The 15,645-nt window shown below is 48.9% G+C and overlaps 1 protein-coding gene across 1 annotated transcript; it reads left to right on the forward strand.

Annotated features, from left to right (window-relative positions):
• The first annotated feature begins 7,678 nt into the window (after nt 1-7,678).
• Nucleotides 7,679-8,289, forward strand: LOC126933427 (60S ribosomal protein L17-like). Its single transcript, XM_050753139.1, has one exon. The coding sequence runs from the start codon at nt 7,690-7,692 to the stop codon at nt 8,248-8,250; it is 561 nt and encodes a 186-aa protein (XP_050609096.1). The 5' UTR covers nt 7,679-7,689; the 3' UTR covers nt 8,251-8,289.
• Nucleotides 8,290-15,645: the final 7,356 nt, after the last annotated feature.

Genomic DNA, 15,645 nt, shown 5'->3' on the forward strand with positions numbered 1-15,645 from the left:
AGAAAAGGACAAGGGAGAGAGTACTTCATGCAGTGATTTCAATTGCAAATACCCTATTCCATTGTCCCCACTAGAATTCATATTTATCAGACTTGTATTCTGATTATTTCACAATATATGTGCATTAAAACAACCAGACTAATAGGGGAAATAGTTTAGGGCAAGAGGAGCTCAAGATTTTTTTAAATTATTATAAAAATAATACATGCTCGCCGGGTGCAGTGGCTCATGCTTGTCATCCTAGCACTTTGGGAGGCCAAGGCGGCTGGATCACCTGAGGTCAGGAGTTTAAGACCAGTCTGGCCAACATGGAGAAACCCCGTCTCTACTAAAAATACAAAAAATTAGCCAGACATGGTGAAGCATGCCTGTAATCTCAGCTGCTCAGGAAGTCTGAGGCAGGAGAATTGCTCGAACTCGGGAGGCGGACGTTGCAGTGAGCCGCGATCACACTATTGCACTCCAGCCTGGGTAACAAGAGCGAAACTCAGTATCAAAAAAACAAAATTAGCCGGGCATGCCTATAATCCCAACTACTCAGGAAGCTGAGGCATGAAAATCGCTTAACCCAGGAGGTGGAAGTTGCAGTGAGCTGAGATCACGCCATTGCACTCCATCATGGGAAACAAAGTGAGACTCCGTCAAAAAAAAAAAAAAAAAAAAAAAAAAACACTAATGTAAAAACTATACCATAGAGAAGAATATCAAGTGAAAAGTGCTCCTCCTTAGAATCTCAACTTTCTAACGTTCTAGTCTAACCCCCCCACACACACTTATAATCATTACTTGTAATATACACACACATATAAGGTATTTTTACTATAATATGTAGTATATACCTTTTTTCTTTTTTTTTTTTTTAATCAAATGAAATCATACCATGGGATTCCGCAACTTGTTGATACCTTTGCACGTCACTGCATATAGATCTTCCTGCATGCCTTCTTTTATTATCTGCCGTGGAATAGACCATTATAAAGCATGTCCTTATGCAAGTGGACTCTCTGGGTCATGGGCTATGCAAATGTTTTCATTTTATATGATATTGCCAAATGTCCACCCAGCACATAAGAGAAAATGTCAGTTTCAAGGCTGGGGATGTTTTTCAATCCCCTTCTGATTACACATGGCTGGTGGCGTCATGGCCCATCCGTATCTCCATTACCAACATTAACCCCAGCTTTGGCGTCTCTAACTTTCAATAGAATGAAACCTCTGGACACTGATCCTCAGTAGTATGGCATTTTCTTTGCCTTCTCTTTCCAACTCTGTAGTGGTCATTGATGAACAAGCCTGTCTCTCCCTTTCTTTTTTTTTTTTTTTTTTTTTTTTGTTTTTGAGACGGAGTCTCGCTGTGTCGCCCGGGCTGGAGTGCAGTGGCCGGATCTCAGCTCACTGCAAGCTCCGCCTCCCGGGTTCACGCCATTCTCCTGCCTCAGCCTCCCAAGTAGCTGGGACTACAGGCACCCGCCACCTCGCCCGGCTAGTTTTTTGTATTTTTAGTAGAGACGGGGTTTCACCGTGTTAGCCAGGATGGTCTCGATCTCCTGACCTCGTGATCTGCCCATCTCGGCCTCCCAAAGTGCTGGGATTACAGGCTTGAGCCACTGCGCCCGGCCGTCTCTCCCTTACAATGACCCTTTCCATTTATACCCTGGCCTCTTTCCTTACTGCATCCTTCTCCCAGCCTGCGCTTTCTGGAACAGCCCTACAAGACCCAGCTGGTGGGTGCCTCATTCCTCAGGGGTGTGGGATGTGTGGTTGTTTTTACGGCAAGGTCATCCTCATGGTCACCTCCTTGCTTGTTGATGTTCCCTGCTGTTGGCGTGGTGGTTGTTATGGGGTCAGCGTGGGTAACCAAACCCTGAAGAGACACAGCTTTGCTGCTAGGAATTTTAAATCTGTAGTTACTCACCATGTTGGCAAAGGCCGGCTCATAGCTGTCGCTGCCAACAGCGCTGGAGATGACACCAGCCCTCGCCCTTACCTTCCAGTGGTTACCCACTTTCACTTCCCGTTTGTCTGCTGCTGCCTGGGCCAAAACAGGGACCACTCAGTGCCTCGCGAATGTTTACAGCCCTCTGGATGATTTCTAGCCACCAGCGTTGATGGGCCCTATGATAGAGGAAGAAGAGAAGAATCAGTAGCAAACAGGAAAAAGAATAATTGCTGGTGCTCTGGATCCCAGCCCTGAGCTGTGAACATCCCGGCCATTCTCAGAGAGTGCCTGGTCCATCCAGTTGCCTGACTTCCATGCTACCTAACCACAAGAATAAAGACCGAGGCTGGGGGGTAGTGGGGCCAGGCACAAGCTGGCAGGCCTGGCACACAATGGAGGGATAGGGGATGCAGCCTGTTGTGAAATCCAAGATTAGCATCTCCATCTACCCCGTCCACCTCATCTGCCTCTTTCTGTGTCATTTTCTCCTTTGTCCTCAGCAAATTCAGTACTTCCTGCTCACTGTCTCCTTCCCTTTTGCCTCCAAACATCTGTGCTTCCCTCTTGATCATACCCATCACTTCCACTGCCTGCTCCCTGAGACAGCAGTCTCTACCAGTCCACCTTCCTTCCCCTCTGCCTGCTCTCCTCCACCCTGAAAGGTAGTGCCCCCTTCTGCAACCCTGCTGAAACTCCTATTGCCCCTTAGCTTCAGACGCCCCAGCCTCTTCCCAGCACTTTCTGAAACCTCTGCAATTGATCATGCTAATAGAGCACTTCCCTAGGACTGTCTTCTCCCCTGAAATCTGTGTACACCCCACCTCTCCAGTTCTGCAGCAGTTTCCTTCTTCCTCATCCCCAGTATCTGTCCCTCCACATTCTTTTCACCGAATCGGGGCTTCACCGAATCCATCCCTGCCCTAAATCACCACCTCCACATGCACGTTTCCACCAAGCCTCCATCTCCTGGCCCATAGCTCTCAATGTGAGCATCTCTTCTGTTAAATATAACATTCAAACCAAAATGTCTCAGCTTCTCACCTCCCACCCTGAGCAGCCGCCCTCTCATGATTCCCCTGCTTCAATAACCAGAGATGCACCTCTCTTACATACTCTGAAGCTTCAAGCCTGGAGTCCTTTGCATCCAACTTCCACACAGTATCAGTCTTTACATCCTCTGAGATTTCTCCCAAATCAGTGCCTCTCCCAAATCAGAGCTCCCCACTCTGCCACCTTTTCCAGATTACTGAGTCTTGGGTGACCCAGTCCTGTACACTTTCCCCATGTGCCTTCATCATCACTCCCTTATCCAGCAGACACCTCTCGGGGCCCTCTGTGGAATGGGGCCCAGCTATGCAGATTTTCTCCAGTCCACGCCCTCATGTCCTTCCCCACTGGGGAACCTCCCTCTCCCATGGGAAGTAAACCGTCCCAGGGTTTACGTCCCCCAGGCCCAGTGTGCACCTCACCTCTGGAGAAGAGAAGATCTCTTCTCTAAATTCAACTCAGAAGTGCGGATGCCTGCCCCATGCATTGGGTCTGCCATCGTCTGCCCTCTTTGCCTGTATACTTGTTTTGTTTACCCAGCAAAATCAGCAGCTCCTGGAGTGCCTTGCATTTCTTCATGCCCTGCTAAGATGGGGTTGGTAAATTCATAAGCTCAGGGGCAAGGCCAGAATGCATATACAAGAGGTAGACAAGAAGGACGGTGTTGGCTGCACAAAACCCATCTATAGATTGAATGGGCCCGTGGGCCGCACCAGTTTGAGATCCTCAGCCAGGTGCCTGGCCCTGTCACTGAGTCCATGAATCCTTTGTGGTGGATGTCCCAGAGGCAGCAGTCAGTCCCCAGCGTCTGGCAGACTGTTGGGGCAGGTGACCTGATTTCCCTGACCTGGTGTAGAAGGAGCAGCCTGCCTCAGCAGGCCCAGAGGTGTCAGCTTCTCACCCCGCTGGCTGTGCTGCACTTGAAGTCAGGTGCTGCCACGTGGCTCTGGCTTCCTGTGAGATCTAACCAGCAGTCACTTTTCTCACTCATATACTAAGGAAAGAGTGGGCCTGCCCTTCCTCCACTCATGACCCACTCAAAGCTGCCCAGACCAAGTTCACCTGGAGTTTGTGGGGGTGATTTTGACTGGGCAGCACCTTTATGCTCTGAAGCATTTGGGAGGTGGGGATAGGGGTGGAGACCAAAGGACAAGAGGAGAAAGGCAGAGAGCAAGATGCAGGGGAAACGGCGCCCTAGAACCGGGGCCCTATTTTCACTCCTGTGGCCTGCCTTCCATCCCTGCCCCTCCCACTGCCCCAGGCTGAGTCCACAGGCAGCCCTTGACACCTCTCAGGTCCCAGCCTCCAGTCTCACCCCGCGGCACCCAACCTACATAGGCGGCGAGACTCAGCTGCTGAACCATGAGTTTCACAAAGGCTTCCCCCACTGCCGCTGCCTGCAAGACAAACTCCAGACCATTCTGTCTGGCTGCAGCTTTCCATGACAGCGCCCTCCACTGTCTGTCCAGCTTTATTTTCCACTGTTTCACCGGGGGAAAAAATGTTCTCTGCCCCATCCAGTTTGTCACCACCACCTCCTGAGCACTGAGGCAAGTGGCCTCATGTGGCTACCTTAGAAAGTTAACTTCCTCAGGAATGTGAGCTGCTCCCAAGTCTCTCCCCTCATTCTCCTCCTGGCAGCAAGCCTGGGGAATGGCATAGTTACCCGAATTCCACAGATGAGGAGAAAGGGGCTCCGAAGAGTTCAGGTGCTTCTCAAGACCACAGCATGACAAGCGGGAGAGCTAGTCTCAACTCAGGCCCTTTTTGCTCCACAGTGCATGGTCTTCCCATGTAACTTTACTTAAAGGAAGACTGTAAGCTTCTGAGAATGTGGGCTAGGCCGTAATTTTTTTGGCAATGTGTACCTGGGTGTCTTGGTTCGTTCAGGCTGCTGTAACAGAGGACTATAGACCAGGTGACCTGTAAGCAACAGAAACTCATTTCTCACAGGGAGGCTGAAAAGTCCAAGATCAAAACGCCAGCAGAATCGATGTGTGCTGAGGGCCTGCTTTCTGGTCCATAGACAGCTGGCTTCTCACTGTGTCCTGGAAGGAAGGGGAGAGGAAGCTCTCTGGTGGTCTCTTTTATAAGGGCACTAATCCCATTCATGAGGTCTCCACCCTCATGACTGCATCACCTCCCAAAGGCCGCACCTCCAAAAGTTATCACGTTGGGAATTAGATATCAGCATGAATTTGAGGGAGACTTTTGTTTGTTTGTTTGTTTTTGTTTTTGTTTTGTTTTCAGATGGAGTCTTGCTCTGTCACCCAGGCTGGAGTGCAGTGGTGCAATCTCGGCTCACTGCAAGCTCTGCCTCCCGGGTTCACACCATTCTCCTGCCTCAGCCTCCCGAGTAGCTGGAACTACAGGCACCCGCCACCACGCCTGGCTAATTTTTTTTGTAGTTTTAGTAGAGACAGGGTTTCACCATGTTAGCCAGGATGGTCTCAATCTCCTGACCTCATGATCTGCCCGCCTTGGCCTCTCAAAGTGCTGGGATTACAGGCGTGAGCCACTGCGCCCAGCCTTGAGACAGCATTTTACTCTTGTTGCCCAATGCAATGAGCTCACTGCAGCCTCCCAGGTTCAAGTGATTCTCCTGCCTCAGCCCCCCAAGTAGCTGGGGTTATAGGTGCGTGCCACCACGCTTGGCTAATTTTTTGTATTTTTAATAGATACTGGGTTTCACAATGTTGGCCAGGCTGGTCTTGAACTCCTGACCTCAGGTGATCCGCCTGCCTCGGTCTCCCAAAGTGCTGGGATTGCAGGAGTGAGCTACTGTGCCTGGCCACAAACATTATATCTAGTGACATTTTATCTATTGCTTGTGGGTTACAACTATAATATGTAACAAAACAGAGCTAGGTAAATAATTAAGAGGAGCAGTCATGCATTTTCTTTGGTTTGGTTTTGTCTCTTCTTCGTCGTCGTCGTCTTTGTCTTCGTTGTCTTCTTCATCTTCTTTCTTCTTCATCGTCGTCTTCTTCGTCTTCATCTTCTTCATCTTCTTTCTTCTTCTTCCTCTTTCTTCTTCTTCTTCCTTCTTCTTCCTCCTCCTCCTCCTCCTCCTTCTTCTTCTTCTTTCTTCTTCTTCTTTCTTCTTCTTCTTTCTTTCTTCTTCTTCTTCTTTCTTTCTTCTTCTTCTTCTTTTTCTAATTTTTTATTTTGAGACATTCTCGCTCTGTCGCCCAGGCTGGAGTGTAGTGGTGCTATCTCTGCTCACTACAACCTCCTCCTCCCAGATTCAAGCGATTCTCTTGCCTCAGCCTCCCAAGTAGCTGGGACTGCGGGCATGTGCAACCATGCCTGGCTTATTTTTGTATTTTTTAGTAGAGACGGGGTTTCGCCATGTTGGCCAGGCTAGTCTCGAAGTCCTGACTTCAAGTGATCCGCCCGCCTCAGCCTCCCAAAATGCTGGGATTATAGGCATGAGCCACCATGCCCAGCCTGGGGTTTTTGTTTTGTTTTGTTTTGTTTTTGAGATGGAGTCTTGCTCTGTTGCCCAGGCTGGAGTGGAGTGGTGGATCTCAGCTCACTGCAACCTCTGCCTCCCAGGTTCAAGCGATTCTCCTGGCTCAGCCTCTCGAGTAGTTGGGATTGCAGGCGTACACCACCAAGCCTGGTTAATTTTTGCATTTTTAGTAGAGTCAGGTTTTTACCATGTAGGTCAGGCTGGTCTTGAATTGCTGCCCTCAAGTAATCCACCCTCCTTGGCCTCCCAAAGTGCTGGGATTCCAGGTATGACCCACCGTGCCAGGCCTGGTCTTTAAATCTTTATGAATGATAAAGGAATTATTCATTCCCTTATGTATAACCTCAGGATGTTAAATGTTGGTCACTGAGATGTTAAATGTTGAACCTGGGAGGCAGAGGCTGCAGCAAGCTGAGATCATACCACTGCACTCCATCCTGGGTGACAGAGTGAGACACTGTCTCGAACAAACCAACAAACAATTTATTAAGTGGTGAAGTAGCTATACAAAGTTAAGGGATAACCGAGTTCTGTAATTGAATTACATCACTGCTCCCTGCCCTTCTCCTCCACCATGGTGTGCCCGGGCCTGCGTCTCCCTGCTGTGGCTCCAGAGCCAGTGGTGACCCCATCCCCAGGCAACAACAGGGAAGAGATGGGCACTTCTAGACCCCAAGATGCAACAGTTCCTCTCCTCCCATTCACACACTCTTTTTGGCCAGCATTTCCCTGACCAGGCTCCCTCCAGCAGCTCAGCTGAAGAGCTAGCCATCTAAAAAAGATTAGCATTACAGTACAGTGTGACAAGAGCCATCAGAGAGCTGTGCACAAAATATCGCTGGGGCACCAGGCACAGTTTGGGGCATCTTTGTGGGGTAGGGACGGGTGTGTTAAAGGAGTGAAGGAAAGATATAAGGCACTGAACAGGAAAGCTGCAAAGAACAGGCCCCAGGTTGAAGTCCGTCACCGTTGTCAGTAAGTCCCGCCTTGGCTTTTACTTCTTAATGAGGCCAGACTCTCTCAGTCTGCAGATCAGAGCAAGCGGAAGCCCTCATTTGTTTATAGTTTAATCCTAACCTGATCCTAGCTTGGAAGCAAAGCTTCTCTCACTTTAGCAATGACAGCTTCTCTGTACACTTTATGACCATGGCTTTCCACCTACAAGTCCCAACAAGCACTTTTTAAAAAATGGAATTAAGCTCTTTCCCTAAGCGGCCTGAGGTAATCTATGAAAACGGTTCGCTATTCACTTGACCCGGAGAACCCCACGAAATCATGCAAATCAAGAGGTTCCAATCTTCGTATTCACTTTAAGAACACTCGTGAAACTGCCCAGGCCATCAAGGGTATGCATATTCGAAAAGCCACGAAGTATCTGAAAGATGTCACTTTACAGAAACAGTGCGTACCAGTCCGACGTTACAATGGTGGAGTTGGCAGGTGTGCCCAGGCCAAGCAGTGGGGCTGGACACAAGGTCGGTGGCCCAAAGAGAGTGCTGAATTTTTGCTGCGCATGCTTAAAAACGCAGAGCGTAATGCTGAACTTAAGGGTTTCGATGTAGATTCTCTGGTCATCGAGCATATCCAAGTGAACAAAGCACCTAAGATGCGCCGACGGACCTACAGAGCTCATGGTTGGATTAACCCATACATGAGCTCTCCCTGCCACATTGAGATGATCCTTACTGAAAAGGAACAGATTGTTCCTAAACCAGAAGAGGAGGTTGCCCAGAAGAAAAAGATATCCCAGAAGAAACTGAAGAAACAAAAACTTATGGCACGGGAGTAAATTCAGCATTAAAATAAATGTAATTAAAAGGAAAAAAAATGGAATTAAAGAAAATATCAGAATGCTTCCAACAGAGTAAGTATTATTTCATGAAACTTTTGATTCAGTGGCATGTGTGTGTGAGTCTGGGTGGTAATGTCAGATGTATTTCTTACTGTGGTTTGAGGTTTTAAAAGTTTAAGTTAAACTTTAAAGGAAAACATCTGTTCATCAAATATTAAGTATGATCAGAAACTGTATCTTGTTCTAGGTTAAAGAAAAGAGCAATACTTAGCTCCTTCATTTAGGAAGCTGTGAATCTGGGGGCGAAAAGACAAACATACCACTAGGACAGGATGTGAAAACCACACACTGACAAAGTGGTGTCAGAGTGCCTGGAGTTGGGAGGAGGAGCCACCACCTTCCGGGGACCCAGTGCCCCTGGAGGAGGTGGTGTGTAGGCTGGTCCTAAAGCGGGCTGCAAGAGGAAGCATGTTCCCGGTGGGGATGGGGGGCGTGGACGGAGAGCTGTAGCCTGGTGTGGGAATCCAGGGCAAGGGGCTGCTGGACAAGGCTTGGGCAGAGGTGCCAGGAGGACACAGGGTCAATGATGACAGGGAGGAAACGATCGAAGCAGACCAGATACGGACTTTATCCTGTGGGAGATGTGGGATGTATGTGTGTGTGTGTATACACACACAAACACACACACACACACACATACAGAGTGGCACAATCTCGGCTCACTGCAACCTCTGCCTCCTGGATTCAAGTGATTCTCATCCCTCAGCCTTGCCCACAGGCACCTGCCACCACACCTGGCTAATTTTTGTACTTTTAGTAGAGACGGGGTTTCACCATGTTGGCCAGTCTGGTCAGACATGTGGGATATTTTTTGTTGTTTCCAAAGGGGATGACAATGGGAAGCAGCGACTTGAGGCTCAAATGTTGCATTTGTCCTCGTTTCAAGGATTTTTCTGGTTTATCTGAACATTCGTCCTGATTAAAACTTGGGATACAGTGAAGCAGTGGTCTGATAGGAATTCTCCACGTTTTCATTTTGTTCGTGTTTCCTGCTTGCCCTCCAGCTAGACCCAGCGCTGGTATGTGGCCACTCTCCTTTCCCACAAAGCCTTTTTGCTTTCCCATTTTTTTCTCATTGTCCCCACTGAGCACCACCTCCAGCTCGGAAGGGACGCAGAAGCGGAGAAGTATTTTCTTTTTTTTTTTTTTTTTTTTTTTTTTTTTGAGACTGAGTCTCGCTCTGCTGCCCAGGCTGGAGTGCAGTGGCCGGATCTCAGCTCACTGCAAGCTCCGCCTCCCGGGTTCACGCCATTCTCCTGCCTCAGCCTCCCGAGTAGCTGGGACTACAGGCGCCTGCCACCTTGCCCGGCTAGTTTTTTGTATTTTTAAAGTAGAGACGGGGTTTCACCGTGTTAGCCAGGATGGTCTCGATCTCCTGACCTCGTGATCCGCCCGTCTCGGCCTCCCAAAGTGCTGGGATTACAGGCTTGAGCCACCGCGCCCGGCCAGAAGTATTTTCTTCTAGCACCTCTCCTCGCCCCTGGGGGCTACAGGCAAGCTGGCTTTCGAAAGAGATGGCAGGGCTGAGAACTTGCTTTTCAGCTCAGCAAACAGGGAGTGGCTGAGGAAGTAGAGATGAAAGAGAAAAGCAAAAACAACCAAAGGAGCAAACGTTTTTTGCAAAAACATTTTTTAGTCGTAGATCCAGAATGTAGCCTCTGCCTTCTCCTAGGTAATTGGAGAAGTAATTACTTGCAGCCCAGTAATTGAAAGGGTCAGCAAATATCCAATATCTAAATGTAGCTGTCTAAGGGCTAAAGTTAGGAACTGGAATTTACCAACCTCACCCCGGCCTCATTGTGGACATCTTCCTTCCATGACGTTCGCCTTGACTTGGAACTCTTATATTGAGAGTCATCCAGCAGCGTGATGGACATCCTACTGTGTTGTTCATTCCTATGCAGAAGCCTTTGCTCTTTTTGTTTTTTTTTTTTTTTTTTTTTTGAGACGGAGTCTCGCTCTGTCGCCCAGGCTGGAGTGCAGTGGCTGGATTTCAGCTCACTGCAAGCTCCGCCTCCTGGGTTCCCGCCATTCTCCTGCCTCAGCCTCCCGAGTAGCTGGGACTACAGGCGCCCGCCACCTCGCCCGGCTAGTTTTTTTGTATTTTTTAGTAGAGACGGGGTTTCACCGGGTTAGCCAGGATGGTCTTGATCTCCTGACCTCGCGATCCGCCCATCTCGGCCTCCCAAAGTGCTGGGATTACAGGCTTGAGCCACCGCGCCCGGCCGGAAGCCTTTGCTCTTAACACACCAAGCCCCTTTCAGCCCTTCGCTCCAAGTGTCTTCTGCTCTCTGGAATTCTCCAGCTCCTTTTCTATACCTACCTAAAATCCCATATCGTCCAGGAAAGCAGACCACACGGAGTGCCCAAAATTTCTAAAATCTTTTTGGTCTTTAAATCTTTTTGTTTTGTTTTGTTTTTGAGACAGAGTCTCGCACTGTCACCCCAGCTGGAGTGCAGTGGCACGATCTCGGCTCGCTGCAACTTCCGCCGCCACCCGGGTTCAAGAGATTCTCCTGCCTCAGCCTCCCGAGTAGCTGGGATTACAGGCTCCTGCCATCATGCCCAGCTCATTTGTTTTATTTTTAGTAGAAACAGGGTTTCACCATGTTGGCCAGGCTGGTCTCGAACTCCTGACCTCGTGATCCACCCACCTCAGCCTCCCAAAGTGCTGGAATTACAGGTGTGAGCCACCATGCCAGCCTGGCCTTTAAATCTGTAGGAATGATAAAGGAATTATTCATTCCCTTATGTATAACCTCAGGATGTTAAAAGTTTGTCACTGAGATGTTAAGTGTTGTAGATTCTTGGAACTCAGAGACACTAAATCATCCTTCTATGCCTGGCTCAGAGCTGAAGATGGAATAGGATTTCGGAATTGAGATCTAGTAAAAAATCTGGTGCAAAACATGAGTTCAAGTCCCTGGGAGCTTGGGAGCTTCCTTTGCCTCCTTCCTGAAGGGCAATTCCCATTTTGTAAAACTAGAATAGTCATCGTACCTACCATTTAGGGATGTTGCAAGGGTTAAATGAAACTAGAAAATGTTTAGCATGTTACTGGGATTAACTATTTTTACTACAAAGTGGTAAGATAGAAGTCAAAGGGTACATTTTATTTGCTTGTTTCTGTTTGTATTCAACTTTAGGGTTTTCCCTGTCCTTGTGAGTTTTATTTGTATTTGAGTTGTGAAATATTAAAATGATTTTAAGTCAGGTCAGAACAAAAAGAGGACTGGGTGTGGTAACTCACACCTGTAATCCCAGCACTTTGGGAGGTGGAGGCAGGAGGATAGCTTGAGCCCAGGAGTTCAAGACCAGCTGGGCAACATAAGGAACCCCCATCTCTGCTAAAAATAAAAGAAAATAAACAAAAAGAGATATTCCTAGAAGTCTCATTCCCCCTCATTCCCTTTATTTCCATCCTGTTCCTACCATGCCTTGCAGGTAGCTAATCTTATTCGTCTCTGTTTTTTTCTTTTTCTGTTTCTTTTTCCTTGAACAAATAGGTAAATGTTCTGTTTCCTCCTCTCAAAGGTATACTCGAGACAATGTCCTTTCGAGACCAGTTTTTCAGGACTCTGGCCATCTTTTGCACATGTTGGTTGGGAGGTTGGGAGGTGCTAGGCAGACAGGAGCTCTGTGACAGTGGCCTTGGTTGTGTCCTCATCCTCCCCTCTTTCTTCACGTGACTAGCTGTATCATAAATACTTACCCCAGGTCCCAAAGGTGTCTCTATGATTGGTAATGGGGCCACAACCCAGTTCCTGCTACCCAGGAGACTGAGGTTCAGATTTCCTGCCCTAATGAAGCATCTCCACCAAGCTCAGCATGGCCTGCTGATTCTCCTGGAGATGGAGGCAATGCAGGCACAAGCTTGGATTTCTGAAGAACCACTCTTGGTACCTGCAGAGCCACGACAAGTACCGGCCACACTCCTGCGGCCTTCACACCTTATGAGAAAACAGCACTTTATGCTTCTAATCTGTATCTTTTTTTTTTTTTTTTTTTTTAATGAGATCTGAAGAATCAAGGCCAGAAGACCCCTGAGTGTTTCTCTGTAGGAATTCATTTTAAGGAGAGAAAAACCTGAGTACATTAAAGTTCGCAGCCCTAGGGCGGTGGCCCAAGGCAGTGGAGCCCCACCACTGGAGGTATTCATTGGAAAAAGCAGTGGGAGTGGAGAATTCTGTCTCCGAGTAAGCTGTCCAGAAGTCTGCTTGGAGGCTGTGACTCATTCTGAGGAAAAGGAGTGCCCTGTATTCTGGAGGAGGCTGCTTTCTCCAAACAGGAGATCTGTGGCCAAGGAAGGAAATGAAGCAATCCAAGACTGATCAGCAGCCGTGAGGCAGGCGAAGCTAGACGTCCCCGCCACCCCCAACTCTCTCTGTTTAATATTTGCCCTGTGCCCCCGAGGAACAAACAGCACTGAAGAACTGGATTCTGGTGAGAAGGGAATCAGGCCCTATCTTGGGCCCTCTCTGGACCTTCGTTTGCCCATCTCGAAGGTGTAGGGGTGGACTGGACAGGGAGGAAACTGGCAGCCAACTCATGTCCCAACTCAGCCTATAGCTGCATTTTATCTTACTCACAGTTAGCAAAACAATTGAATTTAGATGCCTTTGCACAAGGCTCTTTTCCCCAGTTCGGCCTAGCCACTACCATTTCCTGCCATATTATCCTAAGTCAGCTTCACAGATTCAGGCTCCCTGCCTGCCCTTTGAAGTTATTTGAAATGGCAACTCCGGCACTAGCAGGAACCAAGTCCCTTCCAGCTCTGGGGTCCAGGATTCTATGCCTCAGAGAAACAGTGAGTAGAAGCAGGGTGAGCAGGCTGCAATGGGATGAGAAGGAGATGATCCTTAGTCTCGGGATGCTACAGAGGGTGAGTGTGGCAGCATGCCAGGGCTGAGCATCTGCCAGGCAGCACCATCACGGCTTAGGGAGAACTCAAAACAGCCTTTTTTTACAGCCTCCTGGTGCATCCTGTTTCTCTGGTGCTGCTGCCACCAGCAAGTGGGCACCGTGCCCACCCTGCAGTGGGCAGTGAGGGGGCTAGGTACCGATCTGTCCCGTCTCCTAAGCAGGTGCTGGGAAGATGGCGCCTGAGCTCAGGCTGCCCCCTGCTGGGTGAGCACAGAAGCTGCTGTGGGGTCTGAGACCACAGAAAATCCCGCGGGGGAGGGAGGCACCGTCTCTCAGGTTCTCCACATTGGTGAGGTGGGAATGGCTTGGTTGTGTGGGTTGCTGCATCCCTGCCACCTTCCAAAGAAGACTCAGTCTCTAGGAAGGTAGCCTCAGGTCATGTAAGTCTGCGTTTTATCAAAATCTCTTTTTTTTTTTTTTTGAGGCAGAATTTCGCTCTGTCACCCAGGCTGCAGTGCAGTGGTGCAATCTCAGCTCACTGCAAGCTCCACCTCCTGGGTTCAAGTGATTCTCCTGCCTCAGCCTCCCAAGTATCTGGGACTACAGGCACCAGCCACCATGCCCAGCTAATGTTTGTATTTTTCGTAGAGACAGGGTTTTACCATGTTGGCTAAGCTGGTCTTGAATTCCTGACCTCAGGTGATCTGCCAACATCAGCCTCCCAAAGTGCTGGGATTATAGGCATGAGCCACCGCGCCTGGCCCCAAAATCCCTTTTCTGACATAGGACCCGGCACAACGATGTGCTCAGTACATATATATTGTCTAAATAACTAGGCCAGCGGTTATCTATGGTAGAAACTGCTCCTGCCTTGTTTGGAAGGGCAACTTAATTGTTTTTCTTCCTCAACTTCCTCTAACAGGCGCTAACCCCTGGTGTCTACTCGGGGTCCTGCCTGGCTCCCCCAATTCCAAGGTGGTGCTCTGGCCTGGGCATCTCCAGGCTCCCCGGGGCATGGCTCCTCCTAGTTTCTCAGCCCCAACCCAAGTTCCTGCTGAGATGAGCACAAATCCCCCTTTTCTGTCATCATTTCCTTCTGCCTCCCCTTTGAACACCTGGATTCTCGTTCCACCTTGAGCTCTCTGGACTTAGAGATACTCTCTCCTTCCTGAGGCAGCCCCAGGGCTGTTTCTAACCCACTCCAGTATTAGCTGTTGTTACTTGACACATAGACAAGTGTCCATGGGGTGGGGTGGGCAGCAGGAAGGGCTGGGAACTTCTGGTTTCTAGGAGGGAACTCTGGGGCCCCATAGGGTTGTCCTGGGATAGGGCCAGGTGCAGATTGGGGCTGGGGTAGGGCCACGTGGGACTGAGCTGAATGCCCTTTCAAAGATGAACTTTTCTTCAAGCATATTTCAGGTGTTCTCACTTAGCTGTCCACAATGCTCTCACCAGATTTAGGGGGAAATGGGGCTCCTTCAGGTTTTTCCTATTATACGTATTTCTCTTCCAATTTATATTTCCTAATCAACAATAGAGATCTGTTTTTGATTAGCTAGATAAGATACATAGGAAAAATTCAGCCGGGCACTGTGGCTCACACCTGTAATCCCAGCACTTTGGGAGGCTGAGGCGGGTGGATCACAATGTCAAGAGTTCAAGACCAGCCTGGCCAACATGGTGTAACCCCCATCCTACTAAAAATACAAAAAGGAGCCAGGCATGGTGATGCACGCCTGTAATCCCAGCTATTTGGGAGGCTGAGACAGGAGAATTGCTTGAACCCGGGAGGCAGAGGTTGCAGTGAGATGAGATTGCGCCACTGCACTGTCCAGCATGGGCAACAGAGCAAGACTCCATCTCAAAAAAAAAAAAAAAAAGGAAAAATTCAAAAGGCTATAGAGTCAGTAAAAAGTTATAGTTCCCTGCCGGGCGCGGTGGCTCAAGCCTGTAATCCCAGCACTTTGGGAGGCTGAGGCGGGTGGATCACGAGGTCAGGAGATCGAGACTATCCTGGCTAACATGGTGAAACCCCGTCTCTACTAAAAATACAAAAAACTAGCCGGGCGTGGTGGCGGGCGCCTGTAGTCCCAGCTACTTGGGAGGCTGAGGCAGGAGAATGGCGTGAACCCGGGAGGCGGAGCTTGCAGTGAGCCGAGATCAGGCCACTGCACTCCAGCCTGGGAGACACAGCGAGACTCCGTCTCAAAAAAAAAAAAAAAAAAAGTTATAGTTCCCCCCACCCACTCCCCCATTTCCCTTGCTCAGAGACAGTATGCCGCCATTTTCTCGTGGATCCTTCTAGAAACAACATTATGAACATAGTTATATGTATATAGGCATGAACACCTGCTATGATTCAGGCACTGTTCTTCTGTAAAACATATATAAATCTTTGTTCTAGAGAACTTACATTCTAATAGGAGGCAGGGAGTCAGAGAATAAATGAGGTAAATCAAATGTATGACA

This window comes from Macaca thibetana, chromosome 13 (genome assembly GCF_024542745.1).
Source record: "Macaca thibetana thibetana isolate TM-01 chromosome 13, ASM2454274v1, whole genome shotgun sequence".
NCBI classification, from domain to species: Eukaryota; Metazoa; Chordata; class Mammalia; order Primates; family Cercopithecidae; genus Macaca; species Macaca thibetana.

Coding starts and splice junctions, on each gene's coding strand:
- LOC126933427 (XM_050753139.1), top strand. CDS start 7,690: ATGAAAACGGTTCGCTATTCACTTGACCCGGAGAACCCCACGAAATCA.